A 20,277-nucleotide genomic window follows, 5' to 3' on the forward strand; every position below is an offset into this window, starting at 1 on the left:
AAGTCTGTTTGGAACAAAACAACTTAACAAAGATTTAGTGTGTTTGAGAGAAATTGCAAAAGATAGAGATTTAATACCAGGTATGACAAACCATTTATTTAAAATGTGGGCCGCAAAAGGGCTGACCAGATTTAGCCAGATTATTATAATTAAAGGGATGGGTTCTTTTGGGCACTGGTGGCCCAGCGGTCTAAGCGCCCCACATACAGAGGCTACAGTCCTTGTTGCAGGGGTCGCTGGATCGATTCCTGGCCGGTCGACCATTTCCTGCATGTCTTCCCCCGCTCTCTACTCCCCACATTTCCTGTCTCTCTTCAGCTGTCCTGTCAAATATAGGGAAAAAGGCCAAAAATACATTTTAAAAAAGAGAAGAAAATCAGCCATTAATGAGATCTCTCATTTAAGTCTCATATAAGACTTATGTCATGGTCTCAACTATTTCTCCTAGTGAATTTTAGGAGAAATGAATGAGAACAATTTGAAACTTGAATGAGGCTGAAGTGAGAATCTCAGTTTTGTCTCCAGAGACTTTGAAGAGAAATCCTTGAGCAGTAAAATTTTCCTCTGGGAACATCCACTGGAGGGAACAAGTTTATTATTTTAATGCTGTTTGAGCGGGGAATTTTTCTGCATTCAGAACTTGTAAAATATATATTTTATTTGAAAATATTATATTTTGGCTCGTCTAGTTTTCAGAGAGTAAAATGATTTAGTATTTATTCCTGAGGCATCTCTCACTTTCAGAGTTTTGAGACCAGGAAGGAAATTTATGAAAAGTTAATACTTTATTTTGTAAAGCGGCCGCTCTTACAAGCTGTTCTTTGCATGCAGTTTGGGACATAAGGGACACATCTTCATCATCACATTGCACCTTGAAATGTGATCCTCTCATTCATCCAACAACACATCTGTCTGCACTCCTGCCTCTCGGTTCAGAGGATGTGACCTTTTCTTTCACTACAGGTGAGTTAAGCTGAAAATCGCTTCCTGTTTGCATGCTGTGAAATCGCCCAGATCTAGCACTGCATCATGGAAATGATATCATTCTGCCTCTGATGTATTCAGATATATTGAATGTTATTGTGTATTATTGGAATTTTTAAAACAATATTTTTTGGGGCTTTCACACCTTTATCTATAGAAGAGAGGACAGTGGATAGTTTGGGAAATTGGGAGGGAATTGGGGAATGACATGCTGGAGGGTAGCTGCAGGCTGGATTCGAGCCCGGGCCACCCGCTGCATGGGTGTGCAACTTAACCATTAGGCCAAGTCTGCGCCAAGTATTATTGTTATTATCAAATGAAATGCAGAAAGCTTTCTGCAGTTAGAGGACCTGTGGAGGGGGACATGTTTCTATAAATTAAAGGGTTGAGAGTGGGTCTCAAATGTCTTTCTGATGCTGTGGAGGTCAGATATAAAATGTGTTCATCATACTCTTTGTAAGGGATGATTTATGGTAAGTGGGTTGTTATGTGAAATAGAATCCCAGGTGAGACCTGGGGTAAGAAAGACCCCTTCAATTCCTGTCAGTCTTCAAACATTAATTTTCTCTTCTTAAACTTCTGTATTATCTTTCCTCTTCTTCTGATCATTTGTGTGACAATTTCAAACATCCTACATGTACATACAGTGAGACTTTTTATGACATTTTATCACCTTACATTTCAAAAGTCTAACTTCAGACTTTTTAAGGATCTGCTTGAAGTTAGGATCCAATTTTCATCATTTCTACTTATGCTGATTGACGACTCCTCCCTTGATTTCCCTCTGCGACAGAAATATGTTTCATGGTCGGTCTCAAACATCGCTCTCCCTGGTTTGGTGACAGCGAGTTTACGCCTTTCTAGAAATTGTTGAAATGGAGGAGTCAAGCATTCATCCAGAATGGACAGAACAACAGATATCCTGAGAGAAGGCTAACTTTTAGAGCTGAAGTTTTAGTCTTCATGTTCTTTTATAACAGATAACATACAGAGCAAACGAGAAGATTAAGAAAACAATTAAAATTTCCTCAAACATACTCTATAAGAGTTAGTTCTCACTGTGCTGATTTATGTGCACGTGTTCATTTTCCTTGTGGGGGTTAATTTTTTTGAGTTATTTAGTGTTTAAAAGATGATGAAGACATCAGGCTGACTGGCATCCCCTGCAGCATTCTTCATTAGCAGACGACAAGGAGGAACAGAGAGAGAAGCAAACACTGGAGTCAGTGAACTTTCCTGAGCCAGGAGTGTCAGCTTCCTCTACCCACCTGATGGATCTTTGATGTTTTATCCGAAAGTGAAATGTGTGCTTTGGTTGAGTGTCAGGCTGTGTCGTCAGTCTGCAGCTCCACCAGTCAGATTGCTGCTGTGCGTACCTCGGCTCCATCAGCACAATTTGTCGGCGTCCAAAAGAGGAGGAATTTTGGCTTCACTTCTTGGAGGAGACCGGTGTCCTGTCCATCATACAGTCAGAGATCAGGGACTAGACTCTGCAGCATGGCCGACCACGAGCTGCTGTAATACCTTACTGCTTTTGTTTTTGTTTGGAGAGACTGAGTAAGGTGATCGACGGGTTCAGTGACTATTATTCAACTTAACGTCCTTTGATAATGGTGTTTTTTTTCTGCTTTCAGAGGGATTGGGGTAAAAATTAAGAGACGTTGATCACCTGAAAATAAAGAAGTTGTTCAGATTTCTTTTGCTTGCTTCTGAAATGAGGCGGTAAATAAAGTCGATCGAGTCCTCCTCAAACTTTAACACCCGTACGTTTTTCTTCTTGATCAACACATCACTCTCTTTTTTATCTCCCGTTTGACACGTGTCAGAGACAAGCTAATACTTCTGCTTTCTATCTTTGCCGTTCTCCCTTCATCCTTCCTTCCTTCTCCTCCTTCTCTGTCACCTCAAGCGCAGAAAAGAAGCATCCGTACAATCAATCCGTACTTTCAAGCTCCATTTAATGTCCTAGCAAAAGGAGAATGTGACTGTTCTAAGGAGTGAGTAAAATAGAAAGTGCATTTTTTGTTCACTTGAGTTCAACATAATAAAAAAAGATCAAAGCAGTTTTAATGTCAGACGGAGCAGAATCATTAGTTTTGTAGAAACAGCAAAGAAATCAGTAAAGGTACTCTGTTGGAGTATTTGGTGGTGTGGTGTAGATCAAAGGCACATCACAGCTTTGTATCTCACTGGGGATTGTTGCACACGCACAGATAACACACATACACATGCACAAGCCTTCAAAATACATTTCCCATGAGGCTCTGACACACAGGCTTACGATCTACAGTCATGTCGATGGAAAACGGTCATGGAGAAGTTCTGAGAGGCAACAAATGTTAATCCAGAGCATGATGCGTTTTAATTTGGAGCCTTTAAAAAGGGATAACATAGCATGTAGGAACGTCTGTCTCAGCTTTTATTTGAGTGGATATGACCCGAGAGAAATCAAATGAAGCAACTGATGACCAGAGGGGCTCGTTCACGTCAGACTCTTTAACCTGCGTGTGTTTTCTCTTGTTTTTTTTAAATAGTATCCTTAAAGAGGGACCAATATATCCTCGGTTACAACTGTTCTCTAACAGTCCGAAAGAAAAGAAAAACAGGAAATGAACATTCAGTAAACATTCTTTCTAAAGGTAGTTTCCCTTATATAATCTGTAATTTTCCTCTGCCATTATGTATACATAAACAAGTTTAATAACATACCAATCAGTGGTTATATCACAATTGGAAAAAAGCACAAAATGTTTACACTCCTTTACAGGTAAATAAAAGTTTTTGTCGACTGTTTTCATTAAGGGCGTAGCATAGTTCAGAGTTCATCTCATCGCGCTCTGTTCCCCACGTCCCCTCGTCCTCTTATTCTGCTATTAGATCTTTACATACAAATATTGACAAAGTGGAGGCTTGTGCTCTGAAGCCATCGAGTCTTTACCGAGAAAGGATCAGAAGGAGGGAGAGGGGGGAGGGGTGGGGATGCTGGGAGGTGAGGAGGGGGAGGAGGAGGAGGAGGGGGTGGGGGTGGGGTCAGGTGGAGGAGGGGGAGGGCTCATAGCTGGCCCTCGCTGCAGTGGCTGTCCTGACTGCCGCCCGGCTTCTCTGCGTCCTGACCCGGCAGCTCTTTGAGGATGAGGGAGGCGCTCCGCTCGGAGAACTCGTCGCCGTCCGGCTCCAGACCGTCGGGGCAGGGCAGCTTCATGAGCTCCTCTCTGAGCTGAGCTGTGTGTCTCTGTGGGAACAACACACACACACACACAGTCAGGTCAACTCCTCATCAAACACAACCATCATATTTAATAAGAAGACTTTATGAATGCAGCTCTCGATTAGTTGATCCATTTAAAGGTGACATATCACGCTTTTTTCATCAATATATATTGGTCTAAGAGGTCCCCAAAACATGTCTTTAAAGTTTATGCTCAAAAAAACACTTTGAAATCAGATTTTGGCATGCCTGAAAAGTCCTCTTCTTTATTCCTCATCAGAACACTCTGTTTTCCCTCTGACCACGCCCCCTCCGGAAGTGGATGTGCCTCGGCTCTCCAGCACGTTGATCTAATGTTTACATGTTGGCTGAATATACACGGCTGCTCAGAGATCACGTTACTTCAACCCTCTGAATCTGATCCAGAATCTGATCCTGACGGAGAGGCGCCTGTAGCAGGACCTTTATGAAGGATTGGTCACAGATTTAGTGTTTCTTGTTGTTTTATTTGTCAGTATGTCGACGTGTGTCTTGGTACACAGCTACAGCTACAGCTATGAACATGTAGCTATGTGGCTATGCCAATTAGCGCTAGCACTTATCTATGACAAATACAAATCATCCACTAGATCTTCAAATCTGCAGACGTGGGGAGTAAAACCGACCTCTGCCAGAAAGGCAGCAGGACCTTTCTGAAGGATTGGTCACAGATTCTGTTTCTTGTTGTTTTATTTGTCAGTATGTCGACGTGTGTCTTGGTACACAGCTACAGCTAGGACATGTAGCTATGCTAACTAGCGCTAGCACTTATCCATGATAAATAAAAATCATCCACTAGATCTTCAAATCTGCAGATGTGGGGAGTAAAACCGACCTTTGTGTTTATTAAGACAGCCTACAACTAGCATGCCTCCCTCCTAAGCTCCTTGTTAGCACACATTTGTGCAGGTAATGAAAAACGGAGGAGGGGATTCAGTATTATTTTATACAGTCTATGGGCTGAACAAGCTCCGAGCTCTGACTCTGTGACAGACCGGATATTGTTGTTACGTAACAAAAACACGGAAGTCTGAAACGGCTCGTTTCACACACATTTACAGAAAGGTGGAGAAATCAAAACAGGGGCAGAATGGATTTTTTTCATTCTCGGGGGGTTTGTAGACATGCCAGGGACACATATTTCAGGTAGAGAACCATTAGAAAGTCAATTTTGCATGATATGTCACCTTTAAAATCAGAACCAAAGCTTGAGCCGTCTGTTTCTTCCACAGACAGAAATCTTTAACTGCCACGCTCAAATGATATTTGTAGCAGTGACTGAGTATGAAATGTGCTCAGAACCAATCAGACATCATCTATTGATTTGTGTGATGCAGTTTCACAGCCTTGAGTCAGATCTTCAGACACCACCATCTGTTCAATTGTGCTCCTCTGCACTGGAGCTTTGAGTCTCTGAATGTTAAGGTGCTCAGGACTGAAGGTGGATCTCCAGAGGTTGATTCCTTTGATGCAGTGTTGTGAGATATTTGCACCACAGTGAAGAGGTGTTGATGTGTTCTCATGTTATCTACTGTCAGTGCAATGAGCCTCTACCTTCAGAGCAGCAGCGTGATGGGACATGGTCCGGCCGACCCTCTTGTCGCTGCTGTACTGCTGGATGTCTGCGATCCACTCCTCACACTGAGACATGATCTCTGTCCTCTTCAGGTAGAAGTGTCTGTGGATCACCTGCAAACAGAGACACAGCGGGATTAAAGGACAGGACAACAAAGGATGACGAATATCTCGTGAACATAAAAACACAAGAGCTCCTCTGTCTGATGATTGAACTCAGATCTTCTCCTCTGTAACGTAAACGTAGAAAAACACATTTCCCCTCCCTGAGTAGGACAGACCAGGTGGTCTCAGTGTCTCTATGAAGGGTCTCTTTGTGAAACCAGGACCACACACAGCATACAAACTAACACCAGGCTGTTTATGATCATGAAGGAAGCCTCAGTCGCTGGCTGACATCACATGAACACTGCTTGATGGCTGATGTCGATCATCTACGAGTCCCCGGCTCTCCTACCCCTCTGGTCCATTTCCTAGCAACAGTCCCCACGTCGAGGCATCAGTATGCAGCTAGTGGCGCTCGGCTGGTGGAGCGAGTGGATTAGTTATCATGGTAGCTGCTGATTTGCTGTTTACCAGCAGAGGAGAGGCAGAGAGGCAGCAGAGAGGGTTTAGGGAGCACTTTAATCCTTCTCTTCCTCCTCCATCTCCCTCAGCTCTCCTCATCTTTATTCCATCTCTGACTCCCAATCTCTTCCTCCGTCTATTGTTCCTCCAATCCCAATCCCCCCCGCTCCCCCGCCTGCTGAAGTTACATCCAGCGAGATGGGAGACGGGAGATGGGAGATGGTCCCCGGCTCAGGGGGAAGGGTTCAAGGTCACAGATGTGCAGTAAACACGGTGCTATCAGCTGCTGCTCAAACAAGGCGCAGGAATCACGAGACAAAGGCGCATTCCTCTGATAAGACAAATAAAGACAGAAGCACATGCCTGACATTAAGTGTGGACTCGTTCAGATATGTGGCGGTTTAAAGGGTCGATACCCCAAAGGGCTCCGGGGGGGCGGGGGCCAGCAGCTGTTTAACTTTTGGCATTTGGACGTGGCCATCGATCAGAGCTCGGGGAGGAGGCTCTGTATGCAAACCAGATCTGATCATGAAGCAAATGTCGGATTACGGCATCCTGACAAATGACCTTTCAGGAAATACATGTCTCTGTCCACTCACACACACACACACGCACACACACACGCAGGTACGTAGAGAAATGTACACAGAGTACATTAAGCCTGTACGTCTGCAGACAGAGACGAGGTCCTCTGATGCAGAGCCCGCCTGCCTGATAAACTCAGTGACCTTTGAGCTAATGCCGTCCACTCATTATTCCACGGGGCGTACGAGGAGGAGAAAGCCGAGGAACGGGTGTGGGTAAACGTTCCACACTCCAAGGGTTCAAGGGCGAATGTGAATCACCCGGCCATTAGAAAGTTCCCTATCCCTAGTGTTCCATCAGCAGCATGCCAAGGCCTCAGGGGTCTGCCCCACTGACCCTGACCCACTCCCACACTGGAGCACTTCCTGCCCCGATGTTCCCAGCACCAACCCGTGTGATTTAAAGCTCCTGATCCAGCTGAATGAAACAGGTTTCCCTCTCAGCACACAGCGGACTCTGAGAGTGACATCAGAGCTCTTCTGTTACCCAGCTGTGTTAAATACTTGATTATGATTGGTCAAACTGGTAACCCTGGTGATTAATTTTCAACAAGAGTGACACCAGGGACAACCTGATCACACACGTTGCATAAAATCAATCCTCAGAAAGGAGTCTGTCTCATTCTCCCTCTGCCTGTTGACTCTGTGGTAAAAGGGTTAGTGTGGTCTCAGGCTGGTGTTGAGAGTGGGGAAATAAAAACAGTAAGAGGGCACAGATGTGAGAGCAGACTGAGGAGCTACTGGACCCCAACCATCTCTGATATGTGGAGCAACATCCTGTCCTGTGATCCAGAGCTGTTGAGAGCATATCTAACCTCTACAAAGTCACTTCAACTATCCAACACTGATGGTGTTTCAGATGGCGACCTGGGTGGGGAGCTCCTCAGTACTTTTGTTGTTTTTGTTTGTTTTTTCTGCCTTAAGCCACTCCACGCGCCTCACTTTCAGCAGAGGAGGCTGAAAGTATTTTTACTTAGAATTTTTTATCAAGGTTTCTATATTTATTGTCCTTGCTGTCTTGTTTTTAAGTACCCGTTTTCCAATCACCACGTCAAATTCCTTGTGTGTGAGCTCACTTGGAAATAAAGCTTTCTTGATTCTTGAACAAGCGGCAACCTCCGGCTGCAAGAATTGAAGCCAATGTGTAAGTGTTAAAAACTGCAGTTCATCGAGTGTCCATTAGAGGCTGGAAACCACATACACACCAATTCAAAAAAGCCGATCTTTACAGCAGAAATAAACATGTTTACAGCCTGGTACAAAAGACGGGTGGGGGCGTTGGTGACCTAGCGGTCTAAGCGCCCCACATACAGAGGCTACAGTCCTCGTCGCAGGGTTCGCTGGTTCGATTCCCTGCCTCGACCATTTCCTGCACGTCTTCCCCCACACTCTACACCCCACATTTCCTGTCGCTCTTCAGCTGTCCTATTGAATAAAAGGCAAAAAGCCCCAAAAATATAACTTAAAAAAAAAAAGAACAGTGTCGTCTGGATGGGTCATTTCTGGATCGGCACACACTGTACGGGGGATGAGTTTTTTTCATAACGCTGCAGTTTCAAAGACATTAAGATTACGAGTTTTCCATTATGAGAGGCACAGATGACTTGACTTTCAGGCGGGAACACTGTAGCTGTTGGCGAGGACGCTCAAAGCCCGCCTCTTTAAGTCACACTCGCATGACAACAGTTTGGTTGAGTTGAGTCAACATTTCCAATATGGCTCCCCTGATGATTGGCCTCAAAACAGCGCTCAGAAACAGATGGGTGATGTCACGGATACTACGTCCATATTTTATACAGTCTATGTTCTTGAAATATAAGTGCAGTGATTTTAACAACAATGTTCAAAGTTGTGACATCTGTCTCATGTCGGCTGATTCTGTTAAACATACTTTAATTTATCCTGCTTCTATTTGATCAGAAGTGTCTTGCACTGTTTCCTGTTTTTATGTCTTCTATTAATAGTAACAGTTTTATGCACCAGCAGTAGGATCCCTTTGAACATGTTCTTGAAAAAGCTCTTTATAGATCATTTAAAGATAATGATGATTGTTTTATTATGTTAAAATGCACAGAACAAAGTTCCACCGTTACGCCTGTGTACTTAAACATATCAGTGTCCTTATCAGAATCTCAGTGTGGGATTTCACACTGCATTAAAGTGATGGGGAAGAAGCACGGCATGCAAACACAAGGCAGAGGCTCCACATACACACACAGACATGCACACACACAGACATGCACACAAATAGAGTTCTTCTGCCTTGCAGTCTGACACTACAGCACATCACCCCTCATAATGTCTGTTACTGAATGATGAATCAGAGGTGGAACAACTCTGACCCATCATTACGCCTCCATGTGTTACACATTGAAGACAAATGTCCCAGCTTACACTGCCAATACGTACGAGCCTTCAGAATGTGGGGGCGTCTTTGCTGCTGTCGGGGAGGAGGACTCTCTAGTGACGGTTTCTGTGTTTATATCACAACATGTTTAAGAATGTTGATTGTTAAAGACTCGGTCTTTCTCAAATTGAAGCCAGACGTTATATTAAAACATTCTTGTGTCAACACTTAAACTCCGGTATCGTACTGTTGCTCGATGTAAGAGCTTTCAAACATCACCAGGATCAAGACTGAAAGTAGAGATGTCACGGGAAGTGTAATATACTTAAAGTCTGCACAGAACAGAGCTGTACCTCAACACACAGCCTCTGCTGCAGGAGAAATGTGCGCACACACTCACACTATTCATCCAAGCACTAGATGGAGTCCTGGTCCAGGCAGGCAGACGCTGAGTCCTCAGGTTTACTGTAGTCAGGACGGTGTTGGTGCTGGGATCTAACGTTAGCACTGATTCAAACACACGCTTAAAGATAATGTGACACCCACGTCTGGCGGCTTATAGATGTGTTCAAGTGATCAATAATTCAGTAAAGAGTGCTCCACCAACTCACCGACTAACCGTCAGAGCGTTGGCGTTGTGTGTGAGTGTTACTATACCATACAGTATGCAGTGAATGGGAAGTATCTGGTGTGAGAGTCTATGTGTTTCCGCACACGTTCACTCCAGAGATAAATGTGAGCCTCCTCAGCGGCTGTATCGTCTGTGCAGCCATGAAAGGTTCACTGAGTGCAGCTTTCAATCCACATGAGCGCGGCCTCCAGACGTCAGCTGAAGAATATATGGAAGCAGGATCAACCTCCAACGCTGCTCGCACACCATCATCTGTTCTGTGACCCCCCTCTTTCCTTGCAGCCATGAATCAGACGGTCTGGTCCGTGACTCTGACCCTCACCTGGTGGGACTGAGCCACACAGGGGGAGCACAGGGCCGGGGAGATCTGCCTGAGATGATATGGCGCTAGTTAAGGCTGTCACCTGTCAGCAGCTCCAAAGGCCCTTAAACACAACAGTGCAGATACACACACACACCTACACACACACACAGTCAGCATGCACATTAACAAGTGAGCTCTCATTCATTCTCTCTCTCTCACACTAAATACAGACACACAATGATCCATATTTTAACATGCAACCAATTGTCCTTAATTCCACCTGACAATCTGCTGCTGCATTATTCAGGCCTGTTCTCCATTCTCCAGCTCTCACTCTATAAATAGCTCGTGGTTACACTCCATTCTGCACACAATCAGACCAAAAATAAAATCTCGTCCACGCAATCGGATCCAACTAATCCAGCGTTCATATTAACTCAATGAAACCGCAGCAGCAGCATCGGCATGGATCTGCAATGTGAGCTCATTTGAGTCATGGTTATAAAAATGAACTTTTTTTAAACATTAAAACATTTAAATAAACCTTTGACAGTCCACAGGAACTTGAGATGTCTTAATGCATCCACACAGAGCAGACACAGGGTTTAAATAAATCTGTGAGGAGGTAAAAATAGAAAGATGAATCAGTGGATTTTGATTTTGTCACTGCAGAGAGAATCTCAGAAAAACATCCAAGCCCTGCATAAAAACACTGGAAGCTAAATTTTTCATTACCCCGCTCAGTTCGTTGTTGGACAAAACAAACTCAACTTCAGGTCTCATCAGTCGCTGGTTTTGGAGCTTTGAATCTTTGGAGCTGCATTTCATTTATGGACATAGTGACTGCTAATATGCTGAGAAAGAAAGGTGAGCTTATTTAGTTTTTAAAGGGTTTTTTTTTGGCTTTTTTTGCCTTTATGGATAGAACAGATGAAGAGAGACAGGAAATGTAGGGAGTAGAGAGAGGCGGAGGACATTCAGTATATGGTCGAGGCAGGATTCGAACCTTCGACCTCTGCAACGAAGGCTATAGCCTCTGCATGTGATGCACTTAGACCGCTAGACCAGGGGTTCCCAATCTATTCAGCCTGCGACCCCCAAAATATTGGTGCCAAAGACTCGGGACCCCCACTGTCCCTCAAAGTGATTTAATGTGTCTTCATTGAGCTGGTCTGCAGAAAATGACCCTACCTATATGAGCATGTGTCTGTGTTTCCTGTGCTGTTATGAATTAACCTACTGCTACTGATGCTTTTGATAATTAACTGTTCACTAACTCTAAACTTAGGAGTCATCGGGCAAAAAGAAATGTAGAAACTCATTACATTTTCTATTTAAAGGTTATATTTATAGTTTAGCTACTATTTGTGTCGACTTTTAGATTACTTTAAAAAAAACATTCTGGAAGACATCTCACGACCCCCCATTTGTGTCTCGCGACCCCCCAGGGGGATCCTGACCCACACTTTCGGAACCCTTGTGCTAGGCCACCAGCGCCCTGAAACGTGAGCTTTTAACATGACCTCCATGCAAACTCCTCTCCATTGAAGAGGGTGCAATCGACTAAGAGCACTTCTTTCCAGGGATGTTAGCTGACCTCAGTTCAATGTCAAGCTGCTGTTTTTTAAAGGTCTTTAATGAGCTTGAAGCTGATTTGTTATTCTGAGATCCTGACTGAGGATGGGCTGAATTGATGACAAAAAAAAGTTTAATTCTCCAGTGGAAAAAAATTCTTGCAAATGTGGAGGATGCTCGGCTTCAGATGTTACAATGTTACCATGTCATTTAGCAGACGCTTTTATCCAAAGCGAAGTACATACAATGACCCTCACTGTGTCCCGGAGAGCAAACAGTCTGCAAGTTTTCTTTCAATGAAAGCTGGAGAGACAGATGTATGGGGAACAGAGAGTGAGGGAAGACAGATATTCAGATATGTAGGGATAGGGAGTTGAACCTGTGACGAGGGCAATAGCCTCTGTATATGGGGGGGGGGGGCGCGCTTAGACCGCTAGGCCACAGGTGCACAAGGAGGAAGTGGTTTGAGGAAACAAAGATTTTTAAAACTTGTAACGTAAAATGAATAAGGAGGAAGGTGAAGATGGCTTGGCCCCATTCCTACAACATGGTAAATGGTATATGGACTTGTACTTATATAGCGCTCAAAGCTCTTTTACTCACTGATGGTAGAGGCTGCTATAGTAAGGGAGCCCCCATTTAGCTAATCTCATTCATATACATTCACACACAACAGCGAGGGAGCAATTTGGGTCCAAGGACACTTTGGTATGTGACTGCAGGAGCTAGGATCGAACCGCAAACCTTCTGATTGATAAACGACCGACTCTACCCACTGAGCCACAGCCTTCCCTACACAAGGACATAAAGTGTAGTTAGTCAGCTCAGCTCAATGATAACTTCCAGCTGTGCAGCTGATCCAGAGGTTTCTCAAGAAGCTGCACGACATAAGAAACAACAGACGCCACCTGGTTCATACAGAGGGGGTCTTCTGACAGGCTGAGACCTGCTCTATTGATTTTCAGTCAGCATGGGAGATGCTTCTTAAGACCTGCAGGGACAGAGGTAGTACGCCATACATGTCGCCTGCACATGTCCATGAAGAGGGGGTCATCGAGTGGATGTCTGTCAGCCTCGCACATGAAACCAACACTTCTCTGTGTCAACACAAAGTGCTACAGACGCTGCCTCAGAGAGAGTGACAGGATGTGCTTAGGCAAGTGAGAGACTTGACAGCGTCAGTCTCAAGACGCATCAGCTGAGCTGCAGCAGGAGTGGAGCTACGTCAGCAGACACTGCTGCATCTTCAGCATCCAGGAAAGCAGATGTAAGCCGAATACTTCATGTTCAACATGTCCTGTTTTCACGGACAGGCCCACGTCTGACTGTATATACTCCAGCTTTTTCACAGAATCTCTGGTCTTAACACTTACCCGTCGCTGCAGGGAGACATGGGAGTGGTCTACGAGCACAAACACAGCTGACTTCAGACACTTTGGAAACAAGATATCCAAGAAAAATCTGGTACACGATAAGTTTCCTCTCAAACCCACTTCTCTAAATGTTTAATGATGTGAACAAGTTGGTACAGAATAAAAACATAAAACATTACGTAGAGATATTTCTGGTGTAAAGACTGAACATAAGATGTGTAATATCTACAAATCAGGCAAACTCATTGTAAAAACCGTTGAAACCTGAGCTCAGGTCTTGGACTGTTAGCGATGGCAGAGTTTTAAAAACCTCCAAAGTCATCAGCAGTGGTTGGTATTGTTCTCCTTCAGTTTGTCTCTTTGTTTCAGTGTTGTTCTAAAAGCATTGGTGATAGCCCGTGGTGAGAAAAGCACACGGGAGCGTCTCACAGGGCTTAATTCAATTTCTGTGTGCGTATGTGTGAGATTGCTCAGCAGTGTGGCATTGCTGAGTCCTACCATGTCCCTGCAATATCTCTCGGTCCAGCGGTCCATTTCACCGGCTGACTGGTGATGTCATGAACCCAGTTTTTTCCCCCTCTTAATCCCAGCATCGCCTGCATCGGGAGAATTATAGTATTTCACCTTTGGAGCCTGCAGAGATTCAAGCAGCGCTGGCTGAGGAGGAAAACTGCATGTCTCTGCAAGCTGGTTCATATCCTCAAATCTTAGAAACTAAACTTAAAGTTTAATTTTGGTGATTCATTCATGACGCTGAACTTAACACCTGCTGTCATTGTGTCAGTGTCCTCATTTGTTGGACAACATACCGGACTAAGAAATATTCAGGAACAGTGATGACCAAATCATTCAAGTTTCAAGTCTTTCAAAGTTTGGCGTACTTGCGTATAGTGCTCTCTTTGAAAATTAGATAAACACGTAAGAAAGCCGTCATGGCGAGCAATATAACCCTAAGAATCACACGTCACTGAGTCAGACCTCCCTGCTGGATCAAATGGGATTTACAGCAAACAACGAAACATTAAGATCACTGGTACTTCCACCTACAGAGATGTTCACTCAGGATGTGTACAGCATGCTCTTTCTCATCAGGAGCGTCTGGGTCAGCACAGAAATTCAATAGCTTGCTAATGATACATGGCAAACATGAAGTGGAAACAATGCCAGCCCGCTGGTTGGATGACCAAGAGCTATGTTCAAGTTTGGGAATATTTCATCTTTAAAAAGGTCAAAAATGATAATCTGACCTGTTTAAAGAAAGAGGTCAAATGAAAGTGCCGTGTTGAACAGAGAAATGCATCCATTCTTACCCGTGTCCATCCCTCTTTACATAATTGCCCTACAAACGGTCCATCACCACTATCTCTTCTTTCACAACTAAAATCAAAACCTATTTATTTTCCAGAGCGTATGAATAGTTACTCTGTGTGCATGTAAATATGATGACTGGCTGCATTGATTGCTGTTTGCTGTGTCTGATGTATGTTGGGTGTATCTATTGTTTCTCTATGTTTTTATCCTCATTGTAAAGCAGCTTACCTCTAATGAAAGGTGCTTTACAAATTAAATTGCTTCAGCTACTGTTATGTGAAGCCAGTGGACGGGTAAGAGAGGATAAAGCAGTCAAACTCAGCCTAGAAGTGATAAGACCAACGCCTCGTGTGGCTGTGGCTCAGAGGCAGAGTGGGATGTAAATGAAAGACTTCAGGTTCACTTCTTGGCTCCTGAGGTTTGTATGTTTGTAGGAAAGCTGATCATATTGGGACGCCGTTGGTCTAGCGGTCTAAGCATGGGCCCCATGTACAGAGGCCATGGTCCTCGTTGCAACGGTAACAGGTTTTACTCCCGGCTTCAACCCTTTGCTGCATGTCTTCCCCCGCTCTCTGCTCCCAACATTTCCTGTCTCTCTCCAGCTGTCCTATAAATAAAGATGATAACGTTTCCAGTGGTGTTGCAACCAGCTTTCAAATCATCGTTTTTACACTGAAAGTTTTATGATTTAAAGAAGTTCACAGCAGCATCAGAGGAACTAAAGTTTTTGATTATCTTTATATTTAGAGATAAATAAATAATGTTAATTAGAAACAGAACATGTTTTTATAAACACAAAGTAAATTGCAACTTCTCCCTAATCTAACTGCTGTGAAGAAACTGCCTCCTGTGTCTAAAGCTTTGTTTGAATGAATCTTATTAAAGATGATAGAGCACTAACACTGGTCTGGAGATGAATTTATAAACTGTGACTTACATTGTTATTTTGGTGTGGAAGAGTAAAAGAAGATATCTTTCTCAGTTTGTTGGATGTGGATTTGAAGACTTAAACAACTCAACAGTTAGGGAGATTAAATTCAGGCTTCACATTCCTTCATGACACCACAACGTTTTCATTTCTTCCCCACAGCCCATAGTTTCCTCGTGAATTCCTGTCAAAGAGATTGGATCACTTTTCTTATTCTCCCTCTGTCCACCCCCTTCCCCTCCCCCTCTCTCATTTTCCTCTCCAAAGCGCTCCTCTTCCTCCGTTCCTCTTTCTTGACATTTCTGAATGAGCCTGCTCTGGATGAGCAGCTTGAAAGATTGTTATCTTCCCCAATGCTATCCGTCTCAGCACGGACCATTTAAAGGATCACAGGAAATCAAAAAACGGTGAGGAAGAGAAGAGGAGGAGGAGGAGGGGGGGGAGGGACGGACCAACCAACCTCCAGACGATGTCATCTACAAAGGATTTAATAAGAGGAGAATTTATTATCAGACAGTGATCCCAAACAACATCGAGGAGGAGACGCGGCTTTCCTCATGGCAGAGAGCGATGCAGGAGCAGAGCTGAACACATGAGGATCAGTCTGACAGAGAACACAAGCTTCTTACAGGAAGACACATTTAAGTGTACAGAGTAATGGAAAATGGACTTTCTTGTCTTCTTACCACTGTAAGGGCTTTTACACCACGTCAAATTCACCCGTTTCTAACTACATTCATACACTAGTGTCTTGCCCATCAACACTTAGTCATGTGACTAACAGGCTAGGATTGAACCACCAGCCTTCCAACAGAGAGGTGATGACTGTACCACTGAGCCACAGTTGCCCCAAACCTCTCCACCACAAATGTACAAAGTGATGAAAACCACCACATTAGAGATGGAAATCTGTGTTTCTGTGATGTTCTTCTTCTGGTGAACATCAGGAGGGCTGTGATCTGAGAAGCTCTAGCTTGTTTGTCAATGGTTAGCTTATTGCTTAGCTAGGATACCTTCTGTGCTCATTAATCACAAGGTTTGTACTGGATGCAAGATTATTCCTCCCCCTCCCGTTCCTTCAAAAACAAACAGACATGGAGATTAAAACCAGTAAAAACATGAAATAAAGACGTTTCCTGATGGAATCATCGCCATCCTGAAAGCCCTGCCATTATACATTTATGGGCCCAAGGATATTTGTCAAAAAAAGGAGCAACGGACATGAAACCACAGATGTGTGTTTATTCAGCTAACCTATCAGATTTTTTAACCCTTTTTTGTCAGTTAAACAAATGAACAATATTTTTATTGTTTGTGTTCCAAAATGTTGTCTAAGCTGCAGTGAAGCCACCTGCTACCAGCCGGCTATAGCCAAGGTTAATAGCAATGACCATTGTGCTCCAGTGCTCTACTACCTGGATGTAAACAAACACAGATGACAGACAGATGGGTCCAGCATTGAGTAACGAGCACAGGTAACTCATAACCATAATCTTAATATCTTCGAAATTGCCACGTTATTAAAAAATTCACCCTCCTGTACAGTGTGTGCAGATAGAGAAATGAGCTATCCAGACTACACTTGTTTTTGTACCAGGCTGTAAACATGTTTATTTCTGCTGTAAAGATCTGCTTCTTTGAATTGGTGTGTATGTGGTTTCCGTTACAAGTGGACACTCGATTAACTGCAGTTTTTAATACTTCTGCATTGGCCTCAATTCACACGGTTGGAGGTTGCCGCTTGGTCTCAACTCATGGAACTGATGCAGACTGATAGTTTAATGTGACACTGAACTGAACAAAGGAACAAAGTGAAAGCTTTCTATTGAACAGCCACTTTAAAAGACAGAACCGTAGTTTGAGTCCAGCCCTTACTTTAGAGATAATGGTTTGAGAAGCAGCAGCCCTCGATGGGAAATACAAAAGACACCGGCAGAACAAATGTGTAGGAGTGCTACTTCTTAGAAGAGCCAACTTTGGGCTGAGGGACCATGTCTGCCATGTTTCCAGCTTCTCAGAATGGCCGAAACGGAGCTACACAGCTAAATGAGCTACAAGAAGGAAGGCAGAAAAGGCTGGTGTGCGATCCTCAAAACGTTAGAAACTCTTCAGCTCTGATCCGTTTTCAGAGAATTAATCGATCCACCATGGATGTGTTTTTTCCGGTCTCCCCTCAGGCTTCTGTTAGTGAGGTTTAACAACACATGGATGACAAGATAGCTTCCACAGAGCACAAACACCTGGACTCTCTGCTGAAAGACTTTAACAGAAGAACATCCGGCTATGAAAAGCTAATATGCTGACAGAACAGAGTGTTTTCTACCAGGAGTAAAACACACCGGCTCATTTCTACACCCCATGACGAGTCGACACAGCTGCAGACGTAGATGACTTTAGAGACATCACTTGTGTCAAAGTGTGATAACTGGCTCAAACTGAATGACAAACAGGGGCTGCACAAAACAACCTGAGCCAAAGAAAAGAAAGGATAATGTTGTCCTTACTTTCATTCATCTCAAACATACACACACCTTTCATTATTCTACTCTCCTTCAGTCCCGCCCCCGAGCTCCTCCTCCTCCTCATCGTAAAGACAGAAGCAGTTTTTCGGAGTATTCATTAAGAAAAAGAGAGCAGTGTCCTGACTTCAACTTGTTCCAGAGACTAGATTCTGATGAATAGTATCAGTGACATTGAGTTTTAAAGGTTACAAACATCCCTGATGAATGTGGGTTGACACATTAATGTTATGATTGGAGAGCTTTTAATACCGGACACATTAAAGTTAAGACTGATCTCAGACTCAAGGATGTGGACGATAAAGACTGGCATGATGAGATTTTTAATAACCACGGGTTCTTTAAGACGATTTTTATAAGTATCTTTTATCTTACCTCCTTGTTACAAAAGCACTCGCCAAATGTAGGAGTCATTACCTGATCGTTTATACGAACAAGCTGTCTGAATGAAATGACTGGATCTGATCATTACAGACCTGCTACAGCCGATTAGACAGGAGTTTTCTCTTTTGTCTGAACGTTTTGTTTACTGGTTGTTGTCAGCATTTAAAGAGAATTTAAAAAATCACAAGAAAGGAAGATCTTTAGTTAAATTGGTTAACTGGGCTTAAGTCAAACTGCACTGAGAAAAGGTGAAGCCCTGCTAAAGTTGAAAAACTGAGCAGTGCATAAACAAGAAATGCACAGATCCTGCTAAATGTACAAATATACATTACCAGTCAAAAGTTTGGAAACACCTTCTCATTTAAGGGTTTTTATTTATTCTAATTATTCTCAACATTGTAGATTAAAAATATGAGTATATTTGTGCCTGTTTGCTGAAATGCATATTTATCTATCTACATTTACTTTCTGCATCTACTTCCAGATTATTTTGTTTTCTTGCATGTGTTAAAGTTTGATACAATCTGCATCTCAAAATATCACAATACCATGAGTAAGGTCAATATTATTATATATTTAAGATTGTGAATATTTACTATATTCCAAGAGTCGTTACACATAAACCAAAATGTTGAAAGCATTTTATATTTTCATTTTAATGATAATAATAACTTGATTGATAATTTACCCTTTAAACCAGTGTTATGTTAATTACTCTGGCATACAGCTCAGAAAATTAAAACACATCTCAACATATGTATGGTATATGCATGGTGCTATTTGTATTTTTTTTTTTGTGTTTTGGTTTCTCTTCTCCCTTTTTTATTTTCATTTTCTTTGTTTTATTTTTTTGTTTAGTCTTGATCTTTTTAGGGAGCCTTTTTAACATCTGGCAAGAGACTACAGATGTAAACTAGCCTTTTGGCTAATTCTGGCATATTTACAAAAACGTCAATTAATATGCATGGTCCTTTACAATAAAAGATGTAATCTAGGATCATTTCATTTAGTTACTTCATTCATTTTGAGTTCTGACAAAAAAATAGCACCTTTTCTGACTTTACTTTTAGATGCACTTTTAAATAAATGATTTACTCGGACACATCTAGAGTGTGTTGTTATTGCTGGCTCCCTGCTTGGGTTGTGTTAAATGTAACTCATAAAATAGGTCAGTGATTTCAAGTCAGAGCTCTTCTATGTTTCCTTTCTCCTCCTCAGGTTCTGATCTCTGAAGATATTACCCAGTTTTCATGATTTGGCAACAATCTGCAATCTTGCTTTTGTTTCCATGATCTCACTGTGTCAGGGAGACATTGGGAGACAATGTGCTCTAAATTAGAAGACATGTTCCAGGCTGACCAAAGCAGACATGTTCAGTTATTCTTAGATCTGTGCAGTGCACGCCCCTCACAAAGTCTGGCTGCACAGGTCTACCATGCAGGGCAGCATAAAAACAAAGGCATCTAAAAGTCGTGAGTTAGCATCAGAGCATTCGTTCATTCATAAGAAACACTTTGCATGAAATCCGGCAGTCTTACCTCTTTGAAGCACGGTGAGGGGTTGCGCATCTGCTCCAGCATGGCCCATTTGACGGAGGCCTGCCGGATGTTGCCATCGTATTCCCGTGAGCTCTGGGTGCCACTGGGGGTCCCGCGGGAGCGTTCATACCCTGGCTCATTGAAGTAGGGCTCAGCCACCAGAATGAGGGACTGCACCGACACTAGCACCTAGCAGAGTGACAGATTGAAAAACAAACGGGGAGACACAGAATTATGTGAGGGAAATATTCAGGATTACGAGCGTGGTCCGGCCGAAGAGAAAGCACTCTGCTGATGTAAAAGGTTTCTTGGTCTGGTTTCCAGGAGGGCTGGGATGGAGACCACATTTTAATACAATTAATGTGTCTAAGTGTCCAGGTATAATCCTGACGTATGGGTAAATTAGCCCA

At 43.2% G+C, this 20,277-nt stretch overlaps 1 protein-coding gene across 9 annotated transcripts in view; it reads right to left on the reverse strand.

The window, feature by feature from the left end:
• Positions 1 to 2,925: 2,925 nt before the first annotated feature.
• Positions 2,926 to 20,277, reverse strand: part of birc6 (baculoviral IAP repeat containing 6) — a 137,812-nt gene continuing 120,460 nt past the window's right edge. For all 9 annotated transcript variants that reach the window (XM_034682615.1, XM_034682616.1, XM_034682613.1 and 6 more), the window contains exons 71-73: positions 19,868 to 20,056; positions 5,786 to 5,920; positions 2,926 to 4,216 (exon numbers count right to left, since the gene is read on the reverse strand). In XM_034682615.1, the coding sequence (XP_034538506.1) occupies positions 4,037 to 4,216; positions 5,786 to 5,920; positions 19,868 to 20,056 (504 nt within the window). In that variant the 3' untranslated portion in view covers positions 2,926 to 4,036. The remainder of the gene's footprint in view (positions 4,217 to 5,785; positions 5,921 to 19,867; positions 20,057 to 20,277) is intronic.

Source organism: Notolabrus celidotus, chromosome 4, assembly GCF_009762535.1.
Source record: "Notolabrus celidotus isolate fNotCel1 chromosome 4, fNotCel1.pri, whole genome shotgun sequence".
NCBI lineage: Eukaryota > Metazoa > Chordata > Actinopteri > Labriformes > Labridae > Notolabrus > Notolabrus celidotus.